A 27,505-nucleotide genomic window follows, 5' to 3' on the forward strand; every position below is an offset into this window, starting at 1 on the left:
GATAATAATATAATATTTTGCAACCTCTTTGAAGCCAAAATAGAAACGTATCAAGGGCGTCTTTAAAATGTTAAATCGTTATAGAATTCAGCCGTGAACAAAACTCCTTTTATCTTGACCATCTGTTACTAATTGTTTCGCTGAATTGTATAATTTAAATGTTTTCTTTTGGATAAAGTGGACTTTATATGAATTTACGATATAGAATCATCGTTCGGATAGCTGAGATAAATCCGAACCGTTAAAAAGACAACGGCGCTTTTTGCAAGCTTCAGTACAAACTACATTTTGATGAAATGTTACTGTAATTTATCTTTATTTATAACTCGTAACTAACTCCTAAGCGAACATTCTCTTTCATATGCTTAACATTATAAACTACGCTAAAATATGTGAAATAAATTCCTCTTCGAAATTTAATGAATTTTGACTTATTTTATTCTACTTATCAGGTATTTCGTACGTTACCCCGATCGTTTTTTTTTATCGTGTATACCAAAGGAGCATGCACTTTCCTTGGTATCAAGTGGTCAGTGTCAATAATGTCTGTTTCCAATCAACTCCTAATAGGATTAGACTTACATATCAGTCACAAATGTGACCTTTGAGAACAAAGTTACAACGCCTCGTGCAAGGCGGCGCCTTGCGACACCCCTCAATATCCATTCAAATAAACTTTAAAAAATATAAAACTTACTGGATGGCCGGAACTTGGTGACGTCGGCGCCACATTTTTCCCTGTTGTAGAGCAACTTCTTGCAGACACGCCATGGCCCGAAGTACCCACCCTGGTCGAAGTTAGGGTTATCCACTGAAGACAAAAAATAAACATATAAAAAAAACATAAATTACAAAATAGTATACAAATTTTAGAAAAAGTGCAAAGGAAAATTCGCTCAAGTATATATGTAGATATTTTCGATATGTGAAGTAGCCAATGCTACCGCTTGTATCTTTTCCCTATTTTTGCATCGTACTTACAAAATTTTATTCAATTATTTTCAAGGTGGTCCTTACAGACAAACAGGTATATACAGACAGCCAGGTAAAAACATAATTTCATATGTAGCCCAACCTATTTAGGTTGATAAGATATTCATCTTGTAAAATTTAAGATAAGAAATAATTGTATTTATTTATTTATAAAGATTTTTACAGATCTTTACAAGCATTGTCAATAGTTATTACAACAGCATTTGGAAAGGGATTACAACTCGGCACTGGGGCATCGACCATCAGTTGGTTGCACGGATTTCTAAACGAAACACGAACTACATTAAGATTACAATAAAGGCCAATTGGAAGTACCTGTACCTATACCATACTTCTTGCTATTGTAGAAGTTCAAAGTAAGAAGAAGATCGAAACGACACCAGAAGATTTTTTTCTGATAATAATGTTTTATCATATCCATAATATTGCGGTGAAATGATTACTTTATCAACTGACACTTAATTCCAGCCCATTTCTTATTCGATATTACTTTGATTCATATGAAAACAAAATTTAGTTTTATCATCATAGTCGTCATCATCAACTCATAATTCTCCAATTCTCCTTCTGCTGAGGACAAGTCTTATCTGACAGTGAGATCGGCCAAGGTCATAGTCGTAGTGTTGCCGTAACATTGGCGATGTGCAAACTGGTGGAGTTCACACAACCTTGAGAAGTTCATGAGAATTCACAGGTATCCTCAGCTCAAAACAAATTACAATAGTAATAACTGAAATATCAGCGATTGGTATTTGGGATACAAAAACTCAAGCCTCCCCAGGGCCGAAATACAGCTTAAAACAACATTGACCTCTCCAATACTTTTTTATCTAGACAACTATTCTTAGTTGACCTAAAATATATGAATTTGGACACAACTGAGTCATTCACCAAACAGAATTATCTTTGTGGCGGATTTAGTATCTTCGTTCTCATTGTCATGATCTATTTCCGTGAATACAACAATGACAGGTTTCTAGTAATGAAAGGAATACTACTTAAGAAATCTTGAATTAAAAAGGATTATTTTGCAAAAGATGCAAGAAGATGCAAAATTTTGTGGAAAACACGTTTTTCTTTAACTCCGTTGGTGAATTTGAAAACAGTAAAATTGATTTTTTTGTCAATTTCGTTTGAAAATGTATTTCTCATATAGTCTTTGGTATCTTCAGTTGTTAATTTACAGCGGCAAGTTATTTTCGAGTCGCACGAACTGAAAGAGGATCGTAGGGGGCGTCACGATTTCCACCGGCACGCTAATTTAACTGATAGCGCGGTACAAATTGGATGCCTTCCGTAGTATGACTCGACTCAGCTCTTATTACGACTAAAAGTTGACGGAATTTTAAATTTGCAACACATTTTTTAAATCTCTTCATCTTATAGTGGTAACATAAAATGATTTAATAGGAATCATAAGTAGATATGTGCTTTATTCGCTTAAAACTACTATAAATTTTACTATTAGTTCACAGTATATTTCACCGCGTATTAGAAAATAATGATTACTTGCTTAACGGTGAAGGACGACATCATAAGGAAACCTGCACACATGAAAGTACGTAAAAATTCATGGGTGTTGTAGTCTACCAATATGTATTTAGCCAGCGCGGTGGACTATGACCTAGACCGGTCAACATGAGAGGAGATCCGTCCCCAGCAGTGAGAGTAATGGATTGAGAACGACCACAATAAAACAATTCAATTAGCTAGTTACATTTAAACTTGAAAACTTTTTGCCTTATACCGGGCATAGTAGTATTGGTCTACCGTTCACAACATATGAGTATTGTGTATAAGAACCTTATGCAGTAGCCCTTACAAATCCACTGAATGTAAGTTTTCCTCGAAACTGCCATAGTTATTATGTTCGATAGTGCGTATTGTTGACTGCAGTGAATGGATGGTTTCAGAGAATCACTTGTAACCTGGATTGAATGTCTTAGTCACCTCTGGAACGTACAGGAAGAACGGTGTTTTATTATATTAGACCGACATTACATTCCCTTGATTAAATGATTGCAATGGGTAATTTATTCTGGGAATGCACAATAATGTATAAGCAGTATTAGAACAGTATGAATTGATAAACGCTGTTTTCTATATCCAGATTTTTTAAATTTCTAAACTTTATTTAATTTTTGTTGGTCCAAGAGCTGGAGCTTACTTCAGCCAACAAATAAGTCTGACAATTCATTCAATTGTATTTAATAACTCTATTGTAATCTCATACATAAATAAAGTGTTATGTGTTTGTTTAAGTTCTCAAATAAGACGTGTGTCCTCAAGTTTTTCAGTTTCCCAACAACTAACTAAACCAGTACTCTTTTCCTTATTTTTTCATAGAAAGTATACTAGTTCACCTAATAGCATTGTTACGTAGATAATAAGGGCACAGTTAATTGCACGCACGTAGTAACACGGAAGGGACGAACGGCTTCACATTTGCACCTCATTAAACACCGTGTGAGTCACGTGTCACATGTCAATTGACAACCTTGTAGGTGCAGCGGTGTCATGTCAACATGACTAATATCGTCATCATTGTTCTAAGGGCGATTACTAGATGGTAGCCTTATGATGCAATCATAAGGCAGTTGGAATGATATCTTACTTCTTTCTGCGATGTTGCCTACTATTCTGTAAATAACCTAAGCAACTTACCACAGGTGCTTTTCTGCTACTGAAGACTAAGGTGGAACGTGCATTTTAATGTGAAAAACTTAATGTGAAAAAATTGTTGATTTTGAATCAGGTTTGGAGTTTTGGATTGAATTTAAAACTTATCTTAATTATCTTTTCCACGTAAAAATTAACCTATGTTACATCCGTATGTATGTATGTATGATTGTATGCGTATAAGTTCGGACAATATAGTTACAGCAGTTTCCCAAATTTCCACAAATGAGATAAAGAAAATGGTTATTATGTTTCGATGTAAAGAATAATAATTTTGTTAAAAGTAGTGTTAAATTACATACAAATACTTCAATTTAATTCAGTTGTATGTATATATAGATACCGGCGCCACTTCATTCTATGATGTATCATCATTATATATTATGTTTCATCTATATTCTAGCTTTTATAAGCCAATGTCATAATAACTTATTACCTCGTTCTATTACAAAAAGAAAGTTGCAGGTTTCTAATGGGATATCTTATAAATAGCTTGCCATCGTAGCCATATATTAAATTCGTATATGTATCTTAAAACACACTTCATCATCCTCATCATCATCAACCCATTACTGTACCACTGCTGGGCACGGGTCTCCTCACATAATGAGAAGGATTAGGCCATAGTCCACCGCGCTGGCCAAGAGCGTATTGGTAGACTTCACATACCTTTTTTTTTTGTTCAACTACAGATTAGTGAAAATCTACGACCCATAAAATTGCTTTTATTTAATTATATAATACAGCTCTCCCCAATTACTGATAAAGGTAGTTATATAACTAAGTCAATACAGTTTAAGTGAGACGATATTTTCTATATTATTTGCCTACCACTGACTAATCCTCAGTTTGTGCTAGGTAAATAACACAAATATAATAATTTTACAGTTTAATATTAATACAGAGATATAGAGAAAATATATCTCTGTCCTGCGCCTATCACGGAGTAATCCTCATATTGGTACGCTTCCTAAAAGTGTTTTGCTTTACAATACCCGGTTAAGTGATGTATAATGAAAGTGATTTTGCTTCACCAGGTATTGTTAAACAAATCATTTTGAAGAGGCGTTACAAACAGTTGTAAACCGGTTATGTTTGAAAACAGAGCAAAGCTTCCTGCTATTAATATTTGAACAAAGACTTTGCTCACACATTTGAACACTTATTTGTATAAATTTTTTAACCTGTCACTCTTGACATGGTCTCCTAGAAACTGGACTTTGCGCATGTGAGCAGGCTCCGCACTTACTTAAAGTTTGAACACTTTGATGTGCGCTCGAAAAACCGACACCAAATGGCAAAGTGCAAATATTCGAACAAATACTCAAATACCCGTTCTTTACTGTGCTCAAATTGTATTCAATTGTTTGTGATATGTCTGGCACGGACTTTATAAGATACAAATAGGTGTGGTTGTGGTGCTGCCTTAGAACCACGAAGTTCTATCACACTTAAACATTTTCCCATGACAATTAATTAGATATTAGGTAACATTGATCTATAGATTTCGCATAAAAGATGTATTATTCTCAGACATGCACACAAGATTAAGTACCAACACGTACTTACAACGTGACTAATTATCTACTATTGTTTTTATCTTCAATGATAATGAGATGAGCATTATTTCTACCTTAGGTATAATCGTAGTTGCGACATTGTCACATTCATTTGCACTGATGATCTTAGGATTTCGAAAGATATCGTACGTTTCGTACAAGATATGATATATAGTTGCAAATATCAGATAGATGCTAGTATTTTACAAAATAGTGTTTTAAAATTGAAATGTGAAAAATAGCGTAACCGGTATCAATAAGGTAGTAAATGACGTAGGTAGTATTGAATATTTAATAACCGTGAATCGTTCGTCATATGCACTGCCACTTAAATATGTATACATTAACGTACAACTATAATAGGTTTTGCGTAGTATAAAAAGGAATTACGTATTTATTTATTTCTGCATCAAAATAGTAGGGTTAAGCGCTGCTGTGTTCCGATTTGAAGGGTGTGGTAAGGGAGACAGACTTTTCCGAGGCGTTCCAGCTTAGTCCTCAAGAGTAGCGGCGCATCTGTGGCTGACCTCAGGTTGGAATATCTAAACCTATCTGGGTTTGATAACAGATGCCCATGGGCGGCAGTAACCACATACCATCAGGTGGACTGCAGCTACTTCTATATTATTGAAAAAAGGAAAATAATTTTTCACCATGCAGTAACTTCAATGGCAGCTCAATAACAACTACTAAAAATATAAAAAATATGAAAATTTTGGTGGCACGGAACCCTCCGTGTGACTTCGACTTATACTTGTCAAATTATATTTCGGATATCCGATAGTTTCGGTTACGGTTACGAAGCTCCATAACGATTTTAAATATTACGCTTCATGCGCGCAATACGTCAAAAAAGGTAGTAAAACAACAATACAGTCACAATACCCGACCACGGATCACTACTGACCCGCTTACGCTAGGCCAATTGCGTGTTCACTTACCACTTCGGAACGCAGTAAAAGTGCAAGAAACAATACATCGTAAAGCGACGATAAGTTTAACGATAGCGGCCGTTGGTAAACCGATAGCCTAGATATGTAATGCAGATTTAATGCACTCGGAGACCTAGAAGTCGGTGTGAACTGCAGTTCGCACAGATTGAGTTCTTACATGGAATTTTGTAATTTAACTAGCTTCAATCTGTGACTACGTTCACGGACTTTAGGTTTTTTTTTAATATATAATATAGGAGTAGCAGACGAGCATGCAGTCGACCTGATGCTAAGTGGCTACTGCCGCCCATGTACATCTGTAATGAACCCCAGATAGGATTAGATGTTCCTATCTGAAGTCGGCCACAGATGCGCCGCTAATCCTGAGGATTAAGTAAGAACGTTTTGGAAAAGTATGCCTCCCTTACCACACCTTTCAAACCCGAACAAAGCAGCGCTTAACATTGCTGTTATGAGGCAGAAATAGGTGTGGCGGTGGTGCCGCCGGAGTCGAACCACAAAGGGTTCTACCACCTTCAAAAGGTAAAATTCCAGGTGAAGTAAATTGTATATAGATATAAAATGTGGCTAGATAAAATAATAACGAGGCGTTCCAACTTTGTACTTAGGGGAAGCAATGTATCTATGGTCGATCTCGGGGATCAAACCTTATCGGGGGTTGATTAATGATTACAGATGTCTTTAGACGACAATGGCCTTACAATTAGGTGGAGTGCGCGCTCGTTTGCTAATTCTACATTAAAAAAAATGTAATAGAATGTGGAGACCATTTTTGATGTCCAAGAGGTCATTGGCTCTTATGATATCTGTTACGAAACCCTAATAACTAATTCTTTTTTTGGTTGCAAGAAGGAAATACGGGGAAACCCGATATCTTGTGGCTAAGATCGGGTGATGTGAACTGATGTGGGATTTTAAGTAAAATCATTTGCAGCCAACCGATGCTTGTAGAGATTTCCGGATCTACCTAGGTTTTGTACCTACAAAACCTACCTACCTTATACCTATGAGGTACCTACCTGATAGAATATCTGCATCGCTAGCCCGAAAACTATAACGTATAAGTATGTTTTTCTACAGTCTTAAAAGGAATAGCAATAGTTACTTTGAAGCAGAAATAAGTCTTATGGTGATAGCGCATTCGCATATCTATCTTTAAGACAAATTTTATGTCTATTCAAAATGAGGTCACGGCTAGAGTATGTATGCTCTGCTTGTTTTATCCGTACCTCTAGTTGTTTTAGAATTATTCGTACCGGCTTTGAAAAAAGAGGTGGTTCTATGTTCGGTTGGCAGTATTTGTCAATGTCAATACACTATGTACCGCAAAACTTTTCCTGTATGGAAAAGAAACATCTTATTAAACTCCATTGTTAGCAATATATTCAAATTATCTAATTATAGTATTGTTTTAATTAATTATTTTGTGTTATATTCATGATGTGTTATTTTTATAATAATAAGTGCCCATTTATATAGTCATTGGCTGTATGGGTTATACGATTGTGTGCAATAGCATAAAACAAGAAAAAGTACGCGCTTGGCGCGAGACTTGTATTTTACGGGGGAATTAAAAAAGTTGTAAATTGGGCCAAGAAAATAGTTTGTGTTATTACCATAATATGCATATTTATCAATGACCATGAAATAATAATGAATACGGTGAAGGAAAACATCATGAGGAAATCGGTATCCCTGAGAAAAAAAATCAAAAGCTATGTGAAGTCTACCAATACGCACTAGGCCAGCGCGGTGGACTATGGCCTAATCCTTCTCATTCTGAGAGGAGAGTGCCCAGTAGTGATGATATATTAACGCGATGGTGGCTTCAACGAATGAATACATCATAATATACCGAAAGCATTTATGAATCCATCGATCGGGTAATTTTTTATTTATCGTCACACCACACTGGCTAATGACAATGGATGTTCCTCTCTATAGATTCTATATAAAACGAGTCTGTCCGTTTGCGTAATGTAAAGTAGGTATTGCGACTTTTTCACCTTGAATACTACTGTTAAACGAAATTAGTTGTTTTTTTTTTTGATGAATCTGATGTATTATTGAGCGCACTTTCATACTGTTATGTAAATGGGAGAACAGGCGCTTTGTATTTTTTGTTATTATTGCAACTAAGATATGCCTTTTATTTTCAAGATTATGACACCTTAATATACACCTGTAGACGAAAAGAGTATTCGGACTTTTGCACTTCTGGTTTTAAAAGTAATACTGAACAGAAAATGTATCTAGAAACACATTTAGTGGAAGAAGAAAGAGATATCCATACGATTAAAAAAGGCAAGGAATGCTATAAATAAAAACTTGTTTTCCACTTATCTTGCCGTCTGTCTGTCTGTACTGGCTAGTCTTGAAAACAGCTTAACTGGTTTTAATGGAGACAAGCGAGGATATAGGTCTTAACTGGATATAATAGGCAGGTTTTACCCTGGAATTTTATAGGATTCATAAGACTGATAGAGCGCAAAACGTCAAAACTGAACTAGATCGTAACATAGTAACTTAAGTTAAGCTATGGCGGGCGCGGTCAGGAATTAGATGGGTGACCATTGGTGGCTATGTTCCATGAACACTTCTAGACCTACTACTGGTTAAGCTGTCGTTCCTCGTCGTTTGTTGGTTGAGGTTTGAAAACATCCGAGACGAATGGAGTAGGTACCTACTAAATCATGTTTCTTTCCGACAATTCGTACTAGAGATGTGCCGAGTCAGGTCGACTTGAGTCAGTACTCGAGTACTTACATAAACTCGCATACTCGAGTACCAGTAATCCTCGAATACTGACGATACTCGTACACTACAACTACTACTCGTACAAGTAAAAACTTGTTTAATTTTGTGTAGTGAGTGGCGTTTTTTTTTTTTGCTCTTCCGTGCTATTGGACTGTATGTTGTGCAAAGTACTCGAGTACTTTGGACTCGAGTACTGACTCGATTCTTTTTTATATGAGTACTAAAGTACTCGAATACCAAAAATGGCCGACTCGGCATATCATTAATTCGTACTGATGCAACATGGTGGAATATCCTCTCCCACTTGTGGATACTCGTTCACAGTAGGACTTAAAAAGAGGTTGCAGCAAAGTGACAAGTAAAAACAGCGTACGGAAGCGCCCGCGGGCGGTACCGCGCGGGAATCCTTGTTTTATAAATAAAGTTGTGTATACGGTAAAATTGCAAAGCACTTTTCCGATGTCTATAAAACTCCCACATAAGACCACAAGCCTTGATCGTGTCAATAAATTTTCAATATATATTTCAAGGTTAAAAAACATTTTTTCTTTCAAACAACCCACGCCTTTGTAACATCATCGTGTGTAGATAATCGTATATTTATTACGACAAAAATGTGTCCCAATATGGTGCTCTAAAGCCATTATGTTGGTTCAACATGAAAAGAAAAAATAAAACGAAAACACTGCTTTATATCTCTTTGCTTACAATGACACAAAAATATCTTAAAAATGCATTACTTTTGCAGCTGTGATCTGATAAATTCCAAATAAAGTATCATTATCTTAGGATGTGAAACTTGTGAATAAGTAATTTCGATTTAGTCGAAAAAGGGAAGCATAGGGACTAGCGTGTGTTATGGATATATGAAAAATATTATATCGCTTTCGGATACGGTTACGGATATAGAATTATTTAATAGTTTCAGTGACGGAATTTAGAATTTAAAAGAAATGTAAAAGTAAAGAAAACACAAGTATGGAAAACGATTTGATTTTATTTACAAGGCAACGCTTGTGACTACTGTATCTCTCTAAAGACTTTGCCCCTATTCGAAATTATTCGAGGTTTTTATATCGGATTCTGTTATGGTTTGGAATACATCTTATTATTTCGATATGCGAAAGATTAGGAGATCTTTAACAACTTTGGTTTTAAACGTCTTAGCATCATTATTTCTAGCTAATCTAGATATATTTAACACATTAACAATACTGACGTTTCATTAAGCATTAATGTATGAGCAACGAAGACTCGAGTGGTGATCGTGCTAGCTAAAAGAAATAGCGAAAAAAAGCCTATTGCAAGATACCTAAGAACCTGATCGATCAGTTCAAGCGAAGCTAATCGTAGTCTATATTATTGAACCCTGACTAATTTACAAAGGTTGAGATAAACTATTGAAATTAAAACGTGACTAACTTATATTGTGATTGATAAAACGATGTTCATACAATATTTAGAATCTGTCACTATTTTTAACCGACATCAAAAAGGAAGAGGTTCTCAATTTTAAAGTGTTTTTTTTTTTAATATGCACTTTGACATTATTATCTTGTTTAGACTAATTTTATGGATTTTCTTACAGATTTCCAGACATTTAATCATGAAATTACATCAGCTATTAATAGCGTTTATATGCGTTTATACTCCTCAAAGCGATGATTGCTCATTTATTTCACAAAATCCACTTCTTAAATTATTACCTGAAGTATTACTATAACTTTGCTGTTCTTGTCATGTTCTTGTCATCCTTAATTTTGTCGAAATTGATAAATTCATTGATTATTGGGCTAAGTAACATGATTTTTCAGAACATTATAGATTACAATCAAACATGCCTAACAAAATACAAAATTCTAGTTGACAGAAACAATCAATTGTAGATTCATTATTAAAACTCGCGTGACATCCCAGCTATTACTGGACATGCACCTTGACCACCATACTTAGAATGCGAGTTGGTTGTCAGTCAAAAAAGCGCATTATCATTCCGCCTATCGTGATACCATGCCAGCATTTCAACAACAGTTAGGTATCCCATTGTGATATCGACGGTGTTTACAGTGCCTTGGGAACATCTGAACAAATTTGTTTAGCTGTAAATTATTCATTTGCCCTCTTTTTAGCTAACTCAGTAGTACTTGCGTTAGAAGCATCCTAATCCTAACTAATAATGTGAATGAGTGAGTTTGTTTGTTACATTTTCACGCCTTAACTACATAACTGATTATCGTGATATTTTGTACACAAGATGTCAAGGGTTCAGAAAAGGACATAGGGTACTTTTTATCCCGAAAATAGTATCGTTCCCGTGGTATATATAAAAATCTCAGAATGTAAGCGAAGTCGCGTGTACAAGCTAGTTGCTATTTTAGTTTTGGACAGGACCCCTTCCTATATTTCTCATATTAGTTATTAATAACTATCCTTTGTGTTTTCAGATCATTAGATTTATTACCATCACTAAGTCTCTAGACCGAGGTCGGACCTCGTCTCAGAATAGGAATATTAGGTCATAGTCGAAGGATGTACTAGTGATGTAACACTGACTGAGCTCGAGTAACTATCTGGTACAAAGAATTTTTGTGATTCCGTTATAATAAATTGACAATTTGTTTTATCCCGAGCCAGTGATAATTCCGCGAATTAAGTAAATCATCATTATTTTCTTACAGACACATACACTTCTCGTGTGAATATTTGACTATAATACCAAGCAGTGATAGCCAGATGGTCGAAGCTCGGCCATCAGGCTATCAAGGAATCCCAGGTTCAAGCTACAACTTTTTTAAAAGTTATTTCGGTATTACAAATAAATTGTCACTTGCTGTAACAGTGAAGGCAACATCGTGACGAAACCTACACACCTGAGACTTCTAAAAAATAAAGTTCTCAAAGACGTGTTCAGTCTACTAATTCGCACTTGGCGCGCGCAGTGGACTGAGCCCACTCTGAGAGGGGACTCGTGTTCACCAGTGGAACAGTAATGGGTGGACGATAGTACGAGATACGAGTAAATAACGAGTTACGACGAAATCATAATCTCATACTCATTATTCTAACTGCTGTTTTATAAGACCCGTTATTATAGCGTGGGTTCGAATTGATGGTCACTTAGTTATGAGTATATGGAAGCTAATTGACTCTTAAAAATTGTTCAAACTACTTGAAATAGCTAGTGTTTACATAGTGATTTGTGGTTTACTACAGAGTGACTTCGACGTAAAGATGTACAGGTAGAGCACATGATTATATAGAAAGGTAAAAATCTGAAATAATAAGGCTTAGTTATGTATGCTCCCTTAGGTATGGAAAGATATGTGCAGTGGTAAATAAAAAAAATGCAGTCAATGCAGGCATGCATAGATATATTTATGGTTTATAATACATATTCCGTTTTCTTTTTTTTTTCTTTTTTTTCTTTTTTCTAAATTGTATTGTTTTCTGTTAAAAAATATACTTTTACTTATACATCTTTACGCGACAGCGGCATTGCAAATAATGAATTTTACATAGTGATATGTAAAGATTTACTTTATTTTCTTCATAAAAATACATTAAATAGTTTAAATACCTTTGAAGTATATCATACTCTAGCATTATGTATGTGTGGATCATGATACACACACATGAAAATGAATATACATAAAACCCAACGTGTATTCCTTCGAACATAACAGTCGAACTAAGATCGAATCCAGTTCTTTTCATGCACATCCTTAGATCCAGGACGCTTACCGTCGTATATAGTAACACAGTACACAGGTATTAAGTTACACAAAACATTTAGCTCATACCTCACCTACCTACAATGCATCCAAAAATGCGGCACGCCCGCCAAACGGGTCAGTGAACCCGAGACCTTTGTGACAAACTTGTGGGATGTGCCAACGGTTGCGCTTATGGTAATCAGATTTTTTTATCGCGGGCCGTTCAACTCTTTATGGTATTAGGAATTCTTGGTCCGGTATATTTAGCACCGTAGAATTAGATACACTGTCGACGTCGTGTCGTGCACAAAAAAACATAATATCAGTAAGCTTTCTTAGTCTACACAAATATAGTATACTTAAGTCAGGCATTTGGTTATTTCTATGGTATGAAACACCAATACTAATTTCCAAAGCCATGAAACGGAGTAATACGGATTATATAGATCTCAGTTGTGTATATAGCGCGCGCAGAACGAAAACACACATTTCTTTAAATGACATTTATTTTTACCTCCATTTTCATATTTCAGTTCCGATTGATAAATGCTCCGTGAATTCTAAGCTTTAGAGTTAATCCTCAAACAACGCCCCGACAGTAATAATGATAAACCCGCTACGAATTTCTCCTTTTCTCTACATAATATACTCTGCGTTAGCGGATACGGGACCTGAGTTTATCTCCTCGATCAATATAAATCTTACATAAATACAAAAACCTAGTAATCAAGTTATCGAGATCATACAGCGTAATTGAACTCAAAGAGAGCCCTGTATCGTTTAATCTCATCAGGTACTGAGGGATTTCGAAAGGCAAAGGCAACCAGTGTATTCAACTCGTGCATAGATACTGACAGTGACGCTCAATCTATGTTCTGTTAACTAACAATATATTGACTTTAATTACCATTCATCTCGATTTGCTATATCGCTCGATATTCTTTAACAATTCTTTAAACAATATTTTAGTGGAAGACTACTTTATACATATATGTTTCTGAGCAGTATTTATTAGACATTTTTTTATTAGTAAGCCTTTACAAAAGTAGTGATTTCTAGTATTCCGAATCTTAATCGGCCATCACCCGTAACGACCCCACAAAAACATTTCAATATTACGTGGCGATCAAGACCTAACCATTCTGTCTATCTTTAGGTTTCAAATTGACATTTCGCTACATCATTTAATATACGCGTGGTCTTAAAAATCTTGGGGACCAGTGTCCATCTGATTAGGCATACAAAGTTATAGCGAACGCAAAATTTTGAGCAATAAAGTTATGGGTTATAATTTGACGACCCGCGTGGCGGAGCTTTCACCATACCGGTCTGATGCGCAGAGGGTCCCGGGTTCGATCCCCGGCCAGACGGAAATCTAAATGATGAATTTAAATGTCTATTTCTGGGTCTGGGTGTTTGTGTATTTGTCTCTATGTGTGTCCATGGCATCCACGATACAGTGAATCCTAATGTGGGGCTGTGAGTGTAGAAAACGTTTTAAAATTTGAGAATAGCATCATAGACTACTATTACCCAAGGTTGGGCATCGCTGCCCTAGCGGTTCGACCCACTTCGGACGCCAGGGAGTGCAACTTCCGTTGCTCGGGTCCGGTTTTTTGTTGTTCTGTCTATACACAGTTGGTGATAAGACTTTTTATTTAAACGCGAATCCAATGAGATGGCTCTCTAAAAACAAAAAAATGCGATAAAATACTAAGGGAACCTTTTTGGGGAAAAGACAACGTTGTTCTCCTAAAAGATGTAGACTAGTGTAGATGTTATATTAATGATTAAAACCTTAAAAACTTAATAAGAGACTTTAGGGAGCATTCAGAACCAAATAATTGAAGAGTACAGTAAAGTATAAACTCATACAAATATGTGTGATTAAAAATGTTTTTTTCCTAGGCGTTTTTTGCGATTTACCCATTTTTTTTGTTAAAGAATTAACCATTATTAATAATGATTGATTTATAAGACAAATTGATAAATCAAATTCGTTCATTGATTCATTAACGTTAAAGATTTTCATTCATTTCTTAAGAATATGTATAATAGTATCCGTATATAAAAAAGGAAAAGGAAAAAATATAAACAGAGTAATTACTTTGTGATTACTTACTTATTTTATAAGAATGTCATCTCAATCAGGCTTATAAGTAAGACGCCATAATACGCAGACTAATTAATTAAATATGAGCTTAGATAAAATCCTTCGTCTATATAAGGAGCATATTATAATTATACTTGTTAAAGGCGCCAAGTTATCTATTACGCCTGAATCCAACGATGTGTTACCGGTAAAATACACTACACACATATATTATATACATATCAATTCATCATCATCATTAACCCATTATCGTCCCACTGCTGGGCACGGGTCTCCTTTCGTAATGAGAAGGATTAGGCCATAGTCCACCACGCTGGCCAAGTGCGTATTGGTAGACTTCACATATATTTGAGATTTTTTTTTGATAAATCTCTCGGGTATGCAGGTTTCCTCACGATGTTTTTCCTTCACCGTTTAATCAAGTGAATTAATTTCTAATACACGCATAATTTTGAAAAATCTGAGGTGTGTGCCTGGGTTTTGAACCTCGGACCCCTCGATCGAGAGGCCCAGTTTCTTAACCACAAGGCTATCACTGCTTACAATGCACATATCAATTAAATAAACATTAAAAAAAACAGAAGAGAACAAGCCTTACACTAACGCCAGTTTTTGTATGAAATATATGTATCCACATGTATTACTGGTACACACTAAACACACACTAATTAGACGATATAAGTATGTATATCCAAAATAACGGCATTTTGGTGTTGTATGGTAGAAGAAACTATGTATTTGATTTCTTTAATTTTGTCTATTTCCTCGTTTGTACGGAATTCGTAGCAATTTAGGAAACGGTTAAAACTTTTTGATGAATAACACTCAAAAAGAAGTCTACCCACACATTTAGTTAGTCGTTTAGTTTGTAACATATACTCGTACTAGGTAGTATTTGTGGAAAATACTAACTAAAAATAAACGTTTCGTGATGTAAACACACATTAAATTTACTTACTGATTACTTTTAAGAGTTAAAGCACGTTTTGCGATCGTATATAGCGTCGTATAAGCAGCGGAAGTAAACGTAAGTCAGTCACTTACATATGAGGCGACAATCTTACTCATCAGGATTAGAAACGCATATGTGATCTTGAGATAGAACCCGTTTTCTATGTTAAGTTGGTTGCAGTATCCATGGGCGGCAGTGACCATCAGATGTGCACTGCACGCTCTTACTTCAATCTTATATACTAGCAATGATTATAAAAAGATAAACCCAATTGCCTAAAAATATATGCCTATAACATAGATTAGTAAAGTTTTTTCCAGTTTTGACAATTGAAATTGTCAGTATCATTTATTTTCGTGTTTGAAAAATATTTAAAAAATGTAGTTTTTAGATCCTTTACGAATGAAACGATATTTCTCCGCAGTTTTTCTTCGATTTCGTGTTGTTGCACCACATGACTGCACATGTCGGCATTGTTGCAAGTTAATAAAGTTGCGGCAAGTTAATTGTCGTTATTGTTATTGTAAATACACCATGACAGCCATTAAATGGCTGACATACTTGTCAGCCGTTAAAGCCATTGAATGGCTTCCTACAATTACAAGGCGGTGAGATATCTATACTTATCTATGGCCTATAAAGACTGTTTACTTTCACAATTTAGACGAATCCAACGACACCTCATATGCTAAAATCTGTCAAACCGTTTAAAAAGTTACCGTCAACCGTTAAAAAAACATTACCATCCGTAGTTGTGTAAAAACTTGGTTGTTACTTCGAAGTAAACATAATTCCCTATGTTAGTTCTTATAGTTACTTGCTAAATAGATGGAAATCGCATACACTACTTAGGGAAAAACAACAAAAATATCTGTATTTTAATTTCATTCCTTAACGAGTTAATACTACATGCTGTATGCGCTTGTAATCGATTTGTATTCATTTACGGTTTAATAAACATTGTTACAACGTTATACAAAAAGAAGCAAATGAAGTGTTAAGATTATGTTAATTTTTAATCTAATTACAAGGCATTTATTTAACTCTAGCACTTGGAGAGACTACAAAAGTTATGGAAAGGGTTTTGTAAAAAATTGTTGAACGGTAACAGACATTATGCGTTACAAAAGTCAAAACATCTTTATTAGCGAATAAGCGATTACAAATTACAATTGTTTGTTAAAGAAATAGTTTTATCTTTTAATGTTTAATAATATTTGGCCGATTGGCTCGATTTGTTTAGTATTGTTATAGGTTCGACTCCTTGTAGCACACTTGTGATAAAAGTTATTGTGTTTTGGTTTGAAAGGTAGTTATGATGACTAGTAGGTAAGTAACATTAACACGAGGTGATGCAACTTAGTCTTCGTTTCTTTGTGGAGTTAATTACAAATATATAGGCGGCAGCAGATAGACTAAATGCTCGTTTGACATCATGTCTCGACATACTTCTTTATTAAAAAGAATCTGCTTTAGTAGTCTCAACTACGTGAGTTCTACCTCGTTTTCATTCGCAGGTACTTTACAAGACTGTCTACTGACTTTCTCACAATTCATTATACCAAGTAGACAACTGCCATAGCGAAGTAACTTCGTAGTATTTACCGTTATCGGGTACCTACGGCCGTTACGCTTGATCGAATTCCATACCACAATCCCGCCAATAATACTACAATTATTACGTGCTTAGTTAGACTCATTAAAATTATAGAAATTCCCACTTAATGTTGTCGTTTTGACATTGCAGGGTTATTAATAATTGTGTGTTGAAATGCATTTTGTAATTCGACTAGTTTTATATTACTAGATTACAACTAATAGTGTAGTTGATAGTTATTTAATGTAGTTAATACTTAATAGTTAATATTATGACGCATAAGGGAGATAAGACAATTATCGTTGAATAATTAAGTATAGAGTTATAGAGTATTCTATAAAGTAAAAGAAAGTTTTAAAAGTCTTTTAAAGACTAACCTCGGCAATATGTGAAATTTATATTATATTAAAATCTATGAAATTAATAACTACTGTTTAGCATTTTATTACTTTTCATTACCAATTTATATTACAATTATCAAATAACAAAAATATATACAAAACCACAGAACTTACAATTACTTTATTAGTTGGTTTGAACTAGTAAAATTTTAGACATCAATATCCTACTTAAAAAAAAAAAACAAGAAAAATAATAAAACAATTTAACTCGGGATACCATGTACAGGTCCACGCTCATCAAATTACCAAAGGTTACATTACATAACAAAGCAGATAATAAGAAAAAGAATGCATTGCGTAACATAACCGTAACCGTACGTGCAATCAACCGGAACTACGACCTTAACCATTGAACTGTTCCAACCAAGTATTTTCTATCTAAGACTAACGCCCGCGAGGTTGTCTGTATTTAAGTGCAAAAGGTTATTTAGTCGCTGCAGAATTTGATTAATAAGAGTATTCAATTAATTACAAATTTATCATTTTTTTTAAAGTATAAATCGCATTTCAATCGATCTCCCTACTCACAATACAAGTCTATTATTCGATAATATAAAATGCGTTTTAAATGTCATTTTTATGGGAAAAAAATCAATACTCCATCAAAAATTATATAGAAGTTTTTGGTTTTTACCAATAATAAGATATTTTGTTGCCGAGACATTGATCTATAACCTGAAGATACGCCACAAGCGGGCAAAACTTGAAACATACAAAATACGTCAAGTGGTGTAAAACGAGTTGAAACGACTCCAGTCGCTCTCGCGCGGCGTAGTAATACACACGAATGTCACTGAACACGTTAAACGTCATTATTTTGAATTTTAAGCCTCAAAATGCCTTCTTGTGCAATGCGTAAATGCAAAAATTATGCTCGAAAAAGAAATAAACTTCATGGAATCACCTATCACACGTAAATAAAGAGATTATTAAATTTTGTTTATTTTTCGTGTTCGATCCGCCATGATTACGTGAGTAACCAGAAAGAGACAAAGTATGTTTTTGTCAATGAAAGTGATAAAGACGCAAAATGCATGGTCATAGATCAACAGAACAGAAGTGACATTTTATTGAAGCTCACGATGTTCATATGTCGTATGTTATAGTTTAAAATCCCACTGCTTAATTTTTATATTAGTGTGTTTTTAGTCAAAATATAACTTTTTATAGTTTATTTTAATAAAATAAAAGCGATATATGGGAAATTCTGTATCCTAATCTCTAAATTTTCTTCGATACCTGTGGTAAATAATAAAAAATATTACCATAAAATTTATATAGGATAGTATACGGTATTTTAAAATTTCTTTAATTGAATAAATTAACCTAAACATAATTTAATAAACAATCTTTGTATAGCCAGAAATTAATCCTCAAAAAGACCACGGTAAAATTAGAATCTTATATATAAAATTCTCATGTCATAATGTTAGTTACTGTACCTACTCCTGCGAAACGGCTTTACTGATTTTCACCAAAATTTATATGCATATTCAGTAAGTCTGAGAATTGGCTACTATCTATTTTTCATATCTCTTAAGTGATAAGGGTTGTTCACCCTTAACATTTTTTTTATTTATATGGCAACACAATGTTTGCTGGGACAGCTAGTACATTTATAAAATTTACACAACTTTGCAATTAATGGTCGTGTGTAAAATAAAACTGATAATAATAAACATAGATTAGTAAAGATACTTCGCCGCCTTGAAATTGAAGTAAGCCACAAACGGCTTATTAGTAAGTTCTTTTTTTGAATTCTTGACAAATAAAAACATTTTTAGAGAAAATTTACGAATAAATAACTAATACTGCGTAATTTACATAATAAATAAATAATTATTTCAAATATTTTAGAGACATTTTAGCACGGAGACGTGGCAAAACTTTTTTACGCAACTATTTAAAATCTCAAAACTGGGTACATTTTCTTGTTAGGAGTGAGTAATATTTACTAATCTATGATAATAAATATAAACAATTTTTAAATCGTATATTTTAAAACCAGTCGATACATCTGTATAGATACATTCTTTCAAATTATATTTTTATATAATAATAATTTATTTAGTTAAACTGTACTATAACATTTCTACGTAAACGACATACTAAAACTATTATCGACAGTTTTGGACATGTTTTACCTTCTGTTCCATTATTTCTTTGTCTTTGACAAGCATGCGGATCAATGGGAAAGCCACCATACGTCCCGTTTTTAACGGGACAGTCCCTTTTTTCGATGCTTCGTGCCGATGTCTCCGAAATGAACCGTTACCATTGTCAATTAAGTAACAGTAAATAGTATAATTGTGAAAAAAAACATGGGGTGCTCCATTTATCAGTTTTCATAAAGCGCCCCACATTTTTTGCACAATTATACTATTTACTGTTCCTTAAATGATACATATATTGAAAATTATTTTCTACTTTTTAGTTAATTTTATCATAAAAGCGTGTTTTTTATTATTTTTAACTATATTTTTTCCAGTAAAAAGTATTTCACATAAAAAAAATCGATGTCCCGTTTTGACTGAAGTAATCATTGGTCACTATATTCCATGGTCAATATTTACGTTTGCGTACACTTGAAACGCAAGGTCAAACACTAGTTGTCTTTTTTTATCACATTGTTCTAATAGCTCTGTCCCTTATAGAACATTTGTCTATGTAGTTAAAGGTAAGTAAAATAAAAAACGTGCATGTGTGCTATCAAAGCAGTTTCGCTCAAGTTTTCTCTCAAGTTAGTGGGCGTATAACATGTCTAGTATAAAATGTCATTGTGCCGAGATATCAAAATTTACAACTTCCGAAATAAAATAATTGGCCTAGTACGAATCGAACTCGCACACGGAGGGTTCCGTACCATCAACATTTTTTATTTTTAGCGTTTGTTATTATAGCAGCCACTAAAGTAAATGCATTGTGAAAATTTGAACTATCTAGCTATTACGGTTCAATAGTTAAAGCGAAAAACGTCGAGAAATAACGGTTTCCTGTATTTTCATTTTTCGTATTTGTTGTTATAGCAACCACCTTTATACATATTCTGTAAAAATTTCAAGTGGTTCAGACGGACAGAGGGACAGAAAACGGAGTCTTATTAATAGGGTTCCGTTTTTACCCTTTGGGTACGGAACCCTAAAAATTACAATACATTCGTGATTATTTAATAGTTTGTCAAAGATGCCATTATGAATGTACCAGGTATTTTTTTTCATACTATTGAAGTGGCAAACCTGCATGCAATATTTGTCATTTAAATAAGTTAAAGATTAACATTGTGACTTTATTAACATACATTTATCACTTAACTTTGCCACAATGGCGATTTGATTAAAAAACAATCATAGGTACTAAATAGCTTTAGTTAAAATAGACCCACAACCAAAATCTACATTCAGAGTACTTACCATAGTATGATGGGAGTGAGAGTGATAGCCCAGAGTCATCTGAAAGAATGAGTGGCAATATGAAACTATTACAAGCATTGATATTTACAAATGAACTAATTATGCATTGTGCCAATGGGACTAGTGATAAGTGCATTTCCCACTGCTGGGCAAAATTATCTTCTTCAATTACTTCAGGTATATAAGCATTGGCTAAGTGGAGTAAAGCTTTGCCCAGAAGTAACATACAATATGTACAATAATTTATGAGTCAAATATTTACAATATGTGCAAACATCCAAATTGTTTTTAAATATTATATTTCTTATCTTCATTTTTTTTTCTTTCTTTTCTTTTACTTGTTAACCCTGTATTTTATGCTTTTTATTTTTACATATAGGGGCTCTTGTGTAGAGCATGTCTTCATATCGTAATCATTGTTTAGGTAGCAAAACTATGAATTATGTACAAACTACAAACAGATGCGCCAATATTTCACTTGTCTTTACATATGTGTGTTTGCATGTGTAACACACATCACTGAGATTAAACATGAATGATTTGCCTATAAACGTTAAGATTAGTTTTATCTTTATTGCATCAATTTATTTAATGGTAAACAACATTTATTTTGTAGCATGTATTTTGCAGCATGAAAACAGAGTTTACATATTTATTTATGTAATTCTAGCTACTCAGGAAATATGGTTCTTGAATCAAAAATGATTTAAGCCTTAGCCAAGTGGAACCAATCACACATCACTAAACATCTAAGGAGCTGTTCATCTAGTTACCTGCAATACTCGTTCGAAAAAATAAGAAGTATATATAAAGTTTACCTATTGGTCAAAATTTCATAGTCAAACATAGTCATTACTGATTTTTTTATAAACATTAAATAAAACTCCTTAATAGTTACTTTTAAAAAAAAATGTTTCATCTTTTCCCATTTATATAGACGTACCATAAATGTCAAAAACACTTACAGCTATGGAAGTATCCCCAGTTAGGAAGTCCAACTGCGATGGCTCCGATGATGAAACACAAAAAGCCGAGTATGACCACTGCTATAGAATACAGTGCTTTGCCACTCGCCATGACTACATGACTCAGCCAAGCTCACGGTACCGCTCACACAACATCAGGAACGATTGCCGAGTGATCTGTGTGTGCGTTCTCTTTGAGTCATCTGGAAGGATAGAAAACATTCTTTTTTATTATTATTATTATAATATGGGAGTAGCAGACGAGCAAGCATTCCACCTGATGGTAAGTGGCCACTGCCGCCCATGGACATCTGTAATCAACCCCAGATAGGATTGGATATTCCTACCTGAAGTCAGCCACAGATACGTTGCTACCCCTGAGGACAGAAGTGGTACGCCTTGGAAAAGTATGTCTCCCTTACCACACCCTTCAAACCGGAACACAGCAGTGCTTAATACTGCTGTTGTGAGGCAGAAATAGGTGTGGCGGTGGTGCCGCCGGAGTCGAACCACAAAGGGTTCTACCACCTTCAAAAATGTTGTATCTATAAATATTGTATCTTATAAATATTGTACCAATTTAATTTCAGTTATAACAGTTACATACTTGTCAGAGGTGTTCAAACTTAGTCCTCAGGGGTACATAACCAAGTCCGAGTTGAAATCTTATCTTATCTGGAGTTGATTACAGACGTCCATGGAAGGCAGTACCCACTTGCCATCAGATGAACTGTATGCTTTACAGATCTAGCAATTAAATTTCTATCAAATAACAGTGTTAAGTATGTCTTGATTTGAAAGATGTGGTAAGGGAATTACCATGAGCAATGCATCTGTGGCCAGCTAGCCAGGTAGAACTTTAATCTTATCTGGGTTGAACTACAGAGGTCCACGAACCCTAGGCCACTTAGCACAAATAAACACTTTTTTTTTGCAATATGTCAATAATTTGAAAAAGGCATAATGCAGTACAGTGGTCACTTTACTGTTAATGCAGGAGTATCCTATCTCATCAACACCATCTTTCATTTATTTAAAAAAAAAGCTATTACACAATGTATACTACTTTACAGACAGTCTGCTAGTTTTCATTCCATATTCAAGAATAGTCAAAAAAAAAACATTAAAAATGCTTCCTTTCTAATAACCCAAATAAATATTACACATTATTGTTCTTTTAAGCAAATGAAGACTACTTTATCAAGTACAAATTTAAAGCTTTCTACTGATAATAACATTGATATAAAAAATATTACAACTCTGATACAATTTCGAAAACTATAATAAATTGGGAAACTTTAAAAAATCAAACACAATTAAAAAGGCAAAGGAAATTTTCTTTGGAATGTTTATTTGAGATTCGAGTTCATAGTTCATACCATTCTAATAAGAATTGAGAATAGATGATGTCATAAAAGTCTAATAACATTCAAACTAGAATTCGCCGTACGATGGCATTCAAACCGTTTATTTGGGCATATCTATACTACAAAATACAGTTATGTTTAAGTACATAGACGTTGCTCGTACTCACATTCTTTACAAATATCTCGACTGTGGAATTCAGATCACTCAAGTATGCAAAATAATCGATTCAAATAAGAATTCGCGATGCATTTATCTCTTTTCAACACATTCGATAAAGTGCAACAACACAACAAAACACTTGTTTTCACTTGAATGCACAAACAAAAGTTCACTCACGATTCGAAATTCGAAACTACGACACACCTTTATCACTGAAATGTTTTTTAAACCAACCGGCTAAGGGAACACTATATTTCTAACCATTCACGCCGATGTGAAGGATAACATAAATAACTGTACCGATTACTTTACACTGATTTATCTACGTGGGAAAACACGAACAATGAATTGCAACGAACCACGATGCAGTCACTTTTACCGCGCGCGTCGTAGACACACCGTGGTCGGTAAATAAACTGGTTTTTTGATTAGTTTGACTGCTTTGACTGAACCACAGAGAAAAGATGCATCTTGATGTACCGCCACGACGTACTTTCACAAAGGTGAGCGGACGGAACTGCTTTTGTCTCATTCTTACGTAGCACCCAATGCAAAGAGAGAAAGAGTAAGCAATAAGAATCCGTATTTTAAAAATATTGTTCTCTTGTTGACACTGATTTTGTATAATATAATTGTATAATAGCTATACATTAAATTTACTTTCATAAGAGTAATTGATTTATCAGTAACGTTTTTTGTAACAAAACAACTAATAGTAACTAATATACTAAAGTAACAAAGATAAAGTAATTGTATAATAAAATCTTTACATATTTCTGAACGGAAAACGTTACAATTTACGCAGTAATGTTTTAAAGCTTGAAGTGTGTTGCATTTGACATAAATCATCCGTTATTTTTGAATGGTTCGACTTTTCATAAGCTAAGTATAACTTGCAATGTCTTTTAATTTGATTGTATGGCTAACATTAGCCAAGATAAATAAATATAACTAAAATTGAGTTCAATATAGATGGCATTGCATTTTCATGATAAGCATCACCTGATCCTCCCAGGATTAGCTCCAGACGAATAAACTAACCAACGGTTAGCAGCATTGATACGAAATTTTATATACACTCTTAACCGTTCTTAGGGTAACACTTAGAACCGTTTACAGCTACTGTTAACTGCTTAATAATGTGTTGTTGATAAAAAAAAGTTACAACTAACCTGGCTATACCTTACCACGCTTTTCAGCGAATTAGTATTACCGCTACATTATTTTGCATTCATTTATTCCTGTCCTTACACAGTCATAAACATGCAATAGAGTGCCTTTACAGAAATATGGTTTTTATCTTCTGGATTTAGACATGTCTTTACTGGGCACTGCAGTGGGCACCCGCGTCATCCACGAGATGAGAGGGATTAATGCTACCTACGCGATACTTTATTTTATTTAGTATCTTCAACTTCATCTTTATTCTAGGGTGTTCACTCTTTCAATAATAATCTAATCCTTTTATATTATATTGAGTTGTTACGATACATTTTAGGTACCTAATGCTTTGTTCTTATTACATTACCAGATTTTACACAAAAACAGAAGTTATTAACATGCTCCAATTTACAGTTGCGCTAAGTATGAAATTTAAATGCCCTCATCGTTGGAGAGAGCTGTGGACATTGATATACCACAATTAGGGTGTATCATTATTAAACATGTATACAGGTCATATACGTTCGAAAAGTGGCACATGAAATATAGGCTAATTGTCCCAAGCGAACTATAATCATGTCAAAAAGAGTTTTTCCGCATTCATATACGTGCTATCCTACCTTACACATATTAACTATTTATTAGTGTGTTGTTTATGTATTATTTGTAATGTAGTGTGTATTTCTTGCGATGAATGCCACCAAAAAGCGTCGTTTGTTTTGTTAGTAACCTATCTACGTTCTTACTAGTGGTTTTATTAGTGATTCAATCGGAGTTCCTCGCTAGATCGTGATTACTTAAACCTAAATGTTAATATGTAGATTATGGAACGTAATTTGGTTCACGATCTACCAAAATAAATTGTCTAGCTACTCTCATCAGTACGAGGTCAAATTGTCGGCCTGATCTATTTTAGTCCGACTGTGCTAGAACGGAGATTTCATCGTACTCATTGGCTCAGTACTATTCCATAATAACTTCTTTTTTATTACAATTACAAATTATGGTTATAATCGTGACAATTTTTATAAATTCTTCATTTTGATGGTTGGTAGTTAAAAGTATAGCATAATTATGTTAAATTTCGAAATTCGGTCCAATGACAAAAATATTTTGAACATGCTGGTGTTTGTTTACATTTGTGTGTGTTGTGCCATTTGTAAGTGATTTATTTATAAAAGTTCATTAATTTTAAATCTTGGCAAATAAAATATTTTAATGGCAATTTATTTCGACAGTGGCTGGACCAACCGTGTGTTTGGAAAGCGTACGTATATATTTAATACACCATTAACACTTATTGCTTTTGTGCAAGTAAAATTTGGATATACCTATCTTTACTGCTAATAGATGCATATTGTTTATTTACTTCCAGGAAAGAAAATCGGAGTGTACTGAAAATGGAGACTGTCTTGAAATTAAAGCTGAAATAATTCATGAAGATAAACGCGACTGCCATAATGATACTACTAAAGAACCGTAGGTTGCAATCATACTGAAATATAGAATTATTCCTCTTCATAACAATAATTAACAACTTTGTATTAATTTTCAGATTAATGTACTACAGTCAGAACATCGATGAATTTGGAAATATAATTGGTAACGCGTCTGTTGTGGATATTAAAAATCTATTAAAAACGTTGACTGAAAAGCATAATTCCCAAGGTGAGCTGAATCACACTAAAATAAAAACATTAATAAAAATAGTAACAAAATATTTAGATAAATTTACAGTTTCAGTTACAATAATTGGTATATATTTTATAGATAAAATTGAAAAGGAGGTTGCTACAGTGTTTCGAGGAGTTATTGTAGCAGTAATACTGTTCGGCGTGTGCGCATGTCTTTGCGTTGTTACTGCCTGCATCTATTGCTGTCGAATAAATATCACGTAAGTCTCTGAACTATGTTAAGTAATTTATTGTGGATAAAATTAAACAATATACAATAATTCATGATATTGATATTACAGCGATAATCGCCTCAAAAATGATGTGGAAGCGTTAGCAGAGAAGTTAAAGAGAGACTGCAAGTTTAAGAAATCCATGAAGAAATCCCCACGTGAACCAGTTTCAGAGAGTTGTAATATCATTGTTGAAGATGCTGGCGTATTTGTAGTTTAATTTTGTAAATTTTAAGGCAAAAATGTCTCAGGCATACGATCACCATATTATGATACGTTGTTCATATTAATGGTAATTTTGAATTGTTGGAAACTTAAAAAATGAATGCACTTAAGAAAATAAATAAATTTAAAAGAAAACACTTTATGTATTATGAAATTGATTGTAAATCTCTTCAAAGAGTATAGCATAATCCGTACAGTGGCTGGAGGCTGCAGTTTGGTACAAAACCTAGTTGTCAATATTTTATAGGTTGGCAACACATTTTTAGTAGTACCTTGAACATGATGTTATGTTGGCAGCAGTGTGACACTTGTGACAGTTCAATAAAAAATAAAAGAGTCAGAGTGAAAAATAATCTTATGAAAGAGCCATTTATTTACAGAAAAATCCTTTTCCCTACTTATTAAAGTTAATATAGACTGTCCCGATTCGTGTTCCATAAACTGTATCAACATTTTAACGGAGTTTTGAAGGATTTAGCCTTCAGAAGTACGTTTAATATTTAAAAAACTCGGATTCGTGATCAACTTTGAAGAAATCGATGGGTTGTTTTGTTGATTGTGAATACATGACATGGGTCCTGTTAGCCCTGATGT

The 27,505-nt window shown here is 34.0% G+C and overlaps 2 protein-coding genes across 4 annotated transcripts in view; one reads left to right on the plus strand and one right to left on the minus strand.

The window, feature by feature from the left end:
- The window catches only part of LOC140754518 (uncharacterized), a 55,677-nt gene extending 31,927 nt beyond the window's left edge, over positions 1 to 23,750 (minus strand). Inside the window, exons 1-4 of one of the 2 annotated variants that reach the window (XM_073089544.1) lie at positions 23,627 to 23,750; positions 22,093 to 22,295; positions 21,128 to 21,166; positions 698 to 811 (exon numbers count right to left, since the gene is read on the minus strand). In XM_073089544.1, the coding sequence (XP_072945645.1) occupies positions 698 to 811; positions 21,128 to 21,166; positions 22,093 to 22,204 (265 nt within the window). In that variant the 5' untranslated portion in view covers positions 22,205 to 22,295; positions 23,627 to 23,750. The remainder of the gene's footprint in view (positions 1 to 697; positions 812 to 21,127; positions 21,167 to 22,092; positions 22,296 to 23,626) is intronic. The other variant, XM_073089545.1, reaches the window with a different exon arrangement.
- A 1,642-nt stretch (positions 23,751 to 25,392) lies between these two features.
- On the plus strand, positions 25,393 to 27,249 carry LOC140754330 (uncharacterized). Of its 2 annotated transcripts, none has more exons than XM_073089325.1 (6): positions 25,393 to 25,501; positions 26,019 to 26,047; positions 26,156 to 26,259; positions 26,336 to 26,448; positions 26,551 to 26,674; positions 26,756 to 27,249. In XM_073089325.1, exons 1-6 carry the CDS (start codon positions 25,471 to 25,473, stop codon positions 26,904 to 26,906), a joined length of 552 nt encoding a protein of 183 aa, XP_072945426.1. In that variant the 5' UTR covers positions 25,393 to 25,470; the 3' UTR covers positions 26,907 to 27,249. The 2 variants fall into 2 exon arrangements, with proteins under 2 accessions (XP_072945426.1, XP_072945425.1); XM_073089324.1 differs by lacking the exon at positions 25,393 to 25,501 and adding an exon at positions 25,543 to 25,939.
- Positions 27,250 to 27,505: the final 256 nt, after the last annotated feature.

This window comes from Epargyreus clarus, unplaced genomic scaffold (genome assembly GCF_041222505.1).
Source record: "Epargyreus clarus isolate Ecla_fem2 unplaced genomic scaffold, WU_Ecla_fem_2.2 ptg000029l, whole genome shotgun sequence".
Classification (NCBI taxonomy): Eukaryota; Metazoa; Arthropoda; class Insecta; order Lepidoptera; family Hesperiidae; genus Epargyreus; species Epargyreus clarus.

Bases quoted from the DNA above. Each gene is read 5' to 3' on its own strand.
- LOC140754330 (XM_073089324.1), top strand. From the start codon at position 25,855: ATGTTAAATTTCGAAATTCGGTCCAATGACAAAAATATTTTGAACATG. The intron at 25,940-26,018 runs GTAAGTGATTTA...TTATTTCGACAG, and splicing joins TTGTGTGTGTTGTGCCATTT to TGGCTGGACCAACCGTGTGT. The intron at 26,048-26,155 runs GTACGTATATAT...ATTTACTTCCAG, and splicing joins CAACCGTGTGTTTGGAAAGC to GAAAGAAAATCGGAGTGTAC.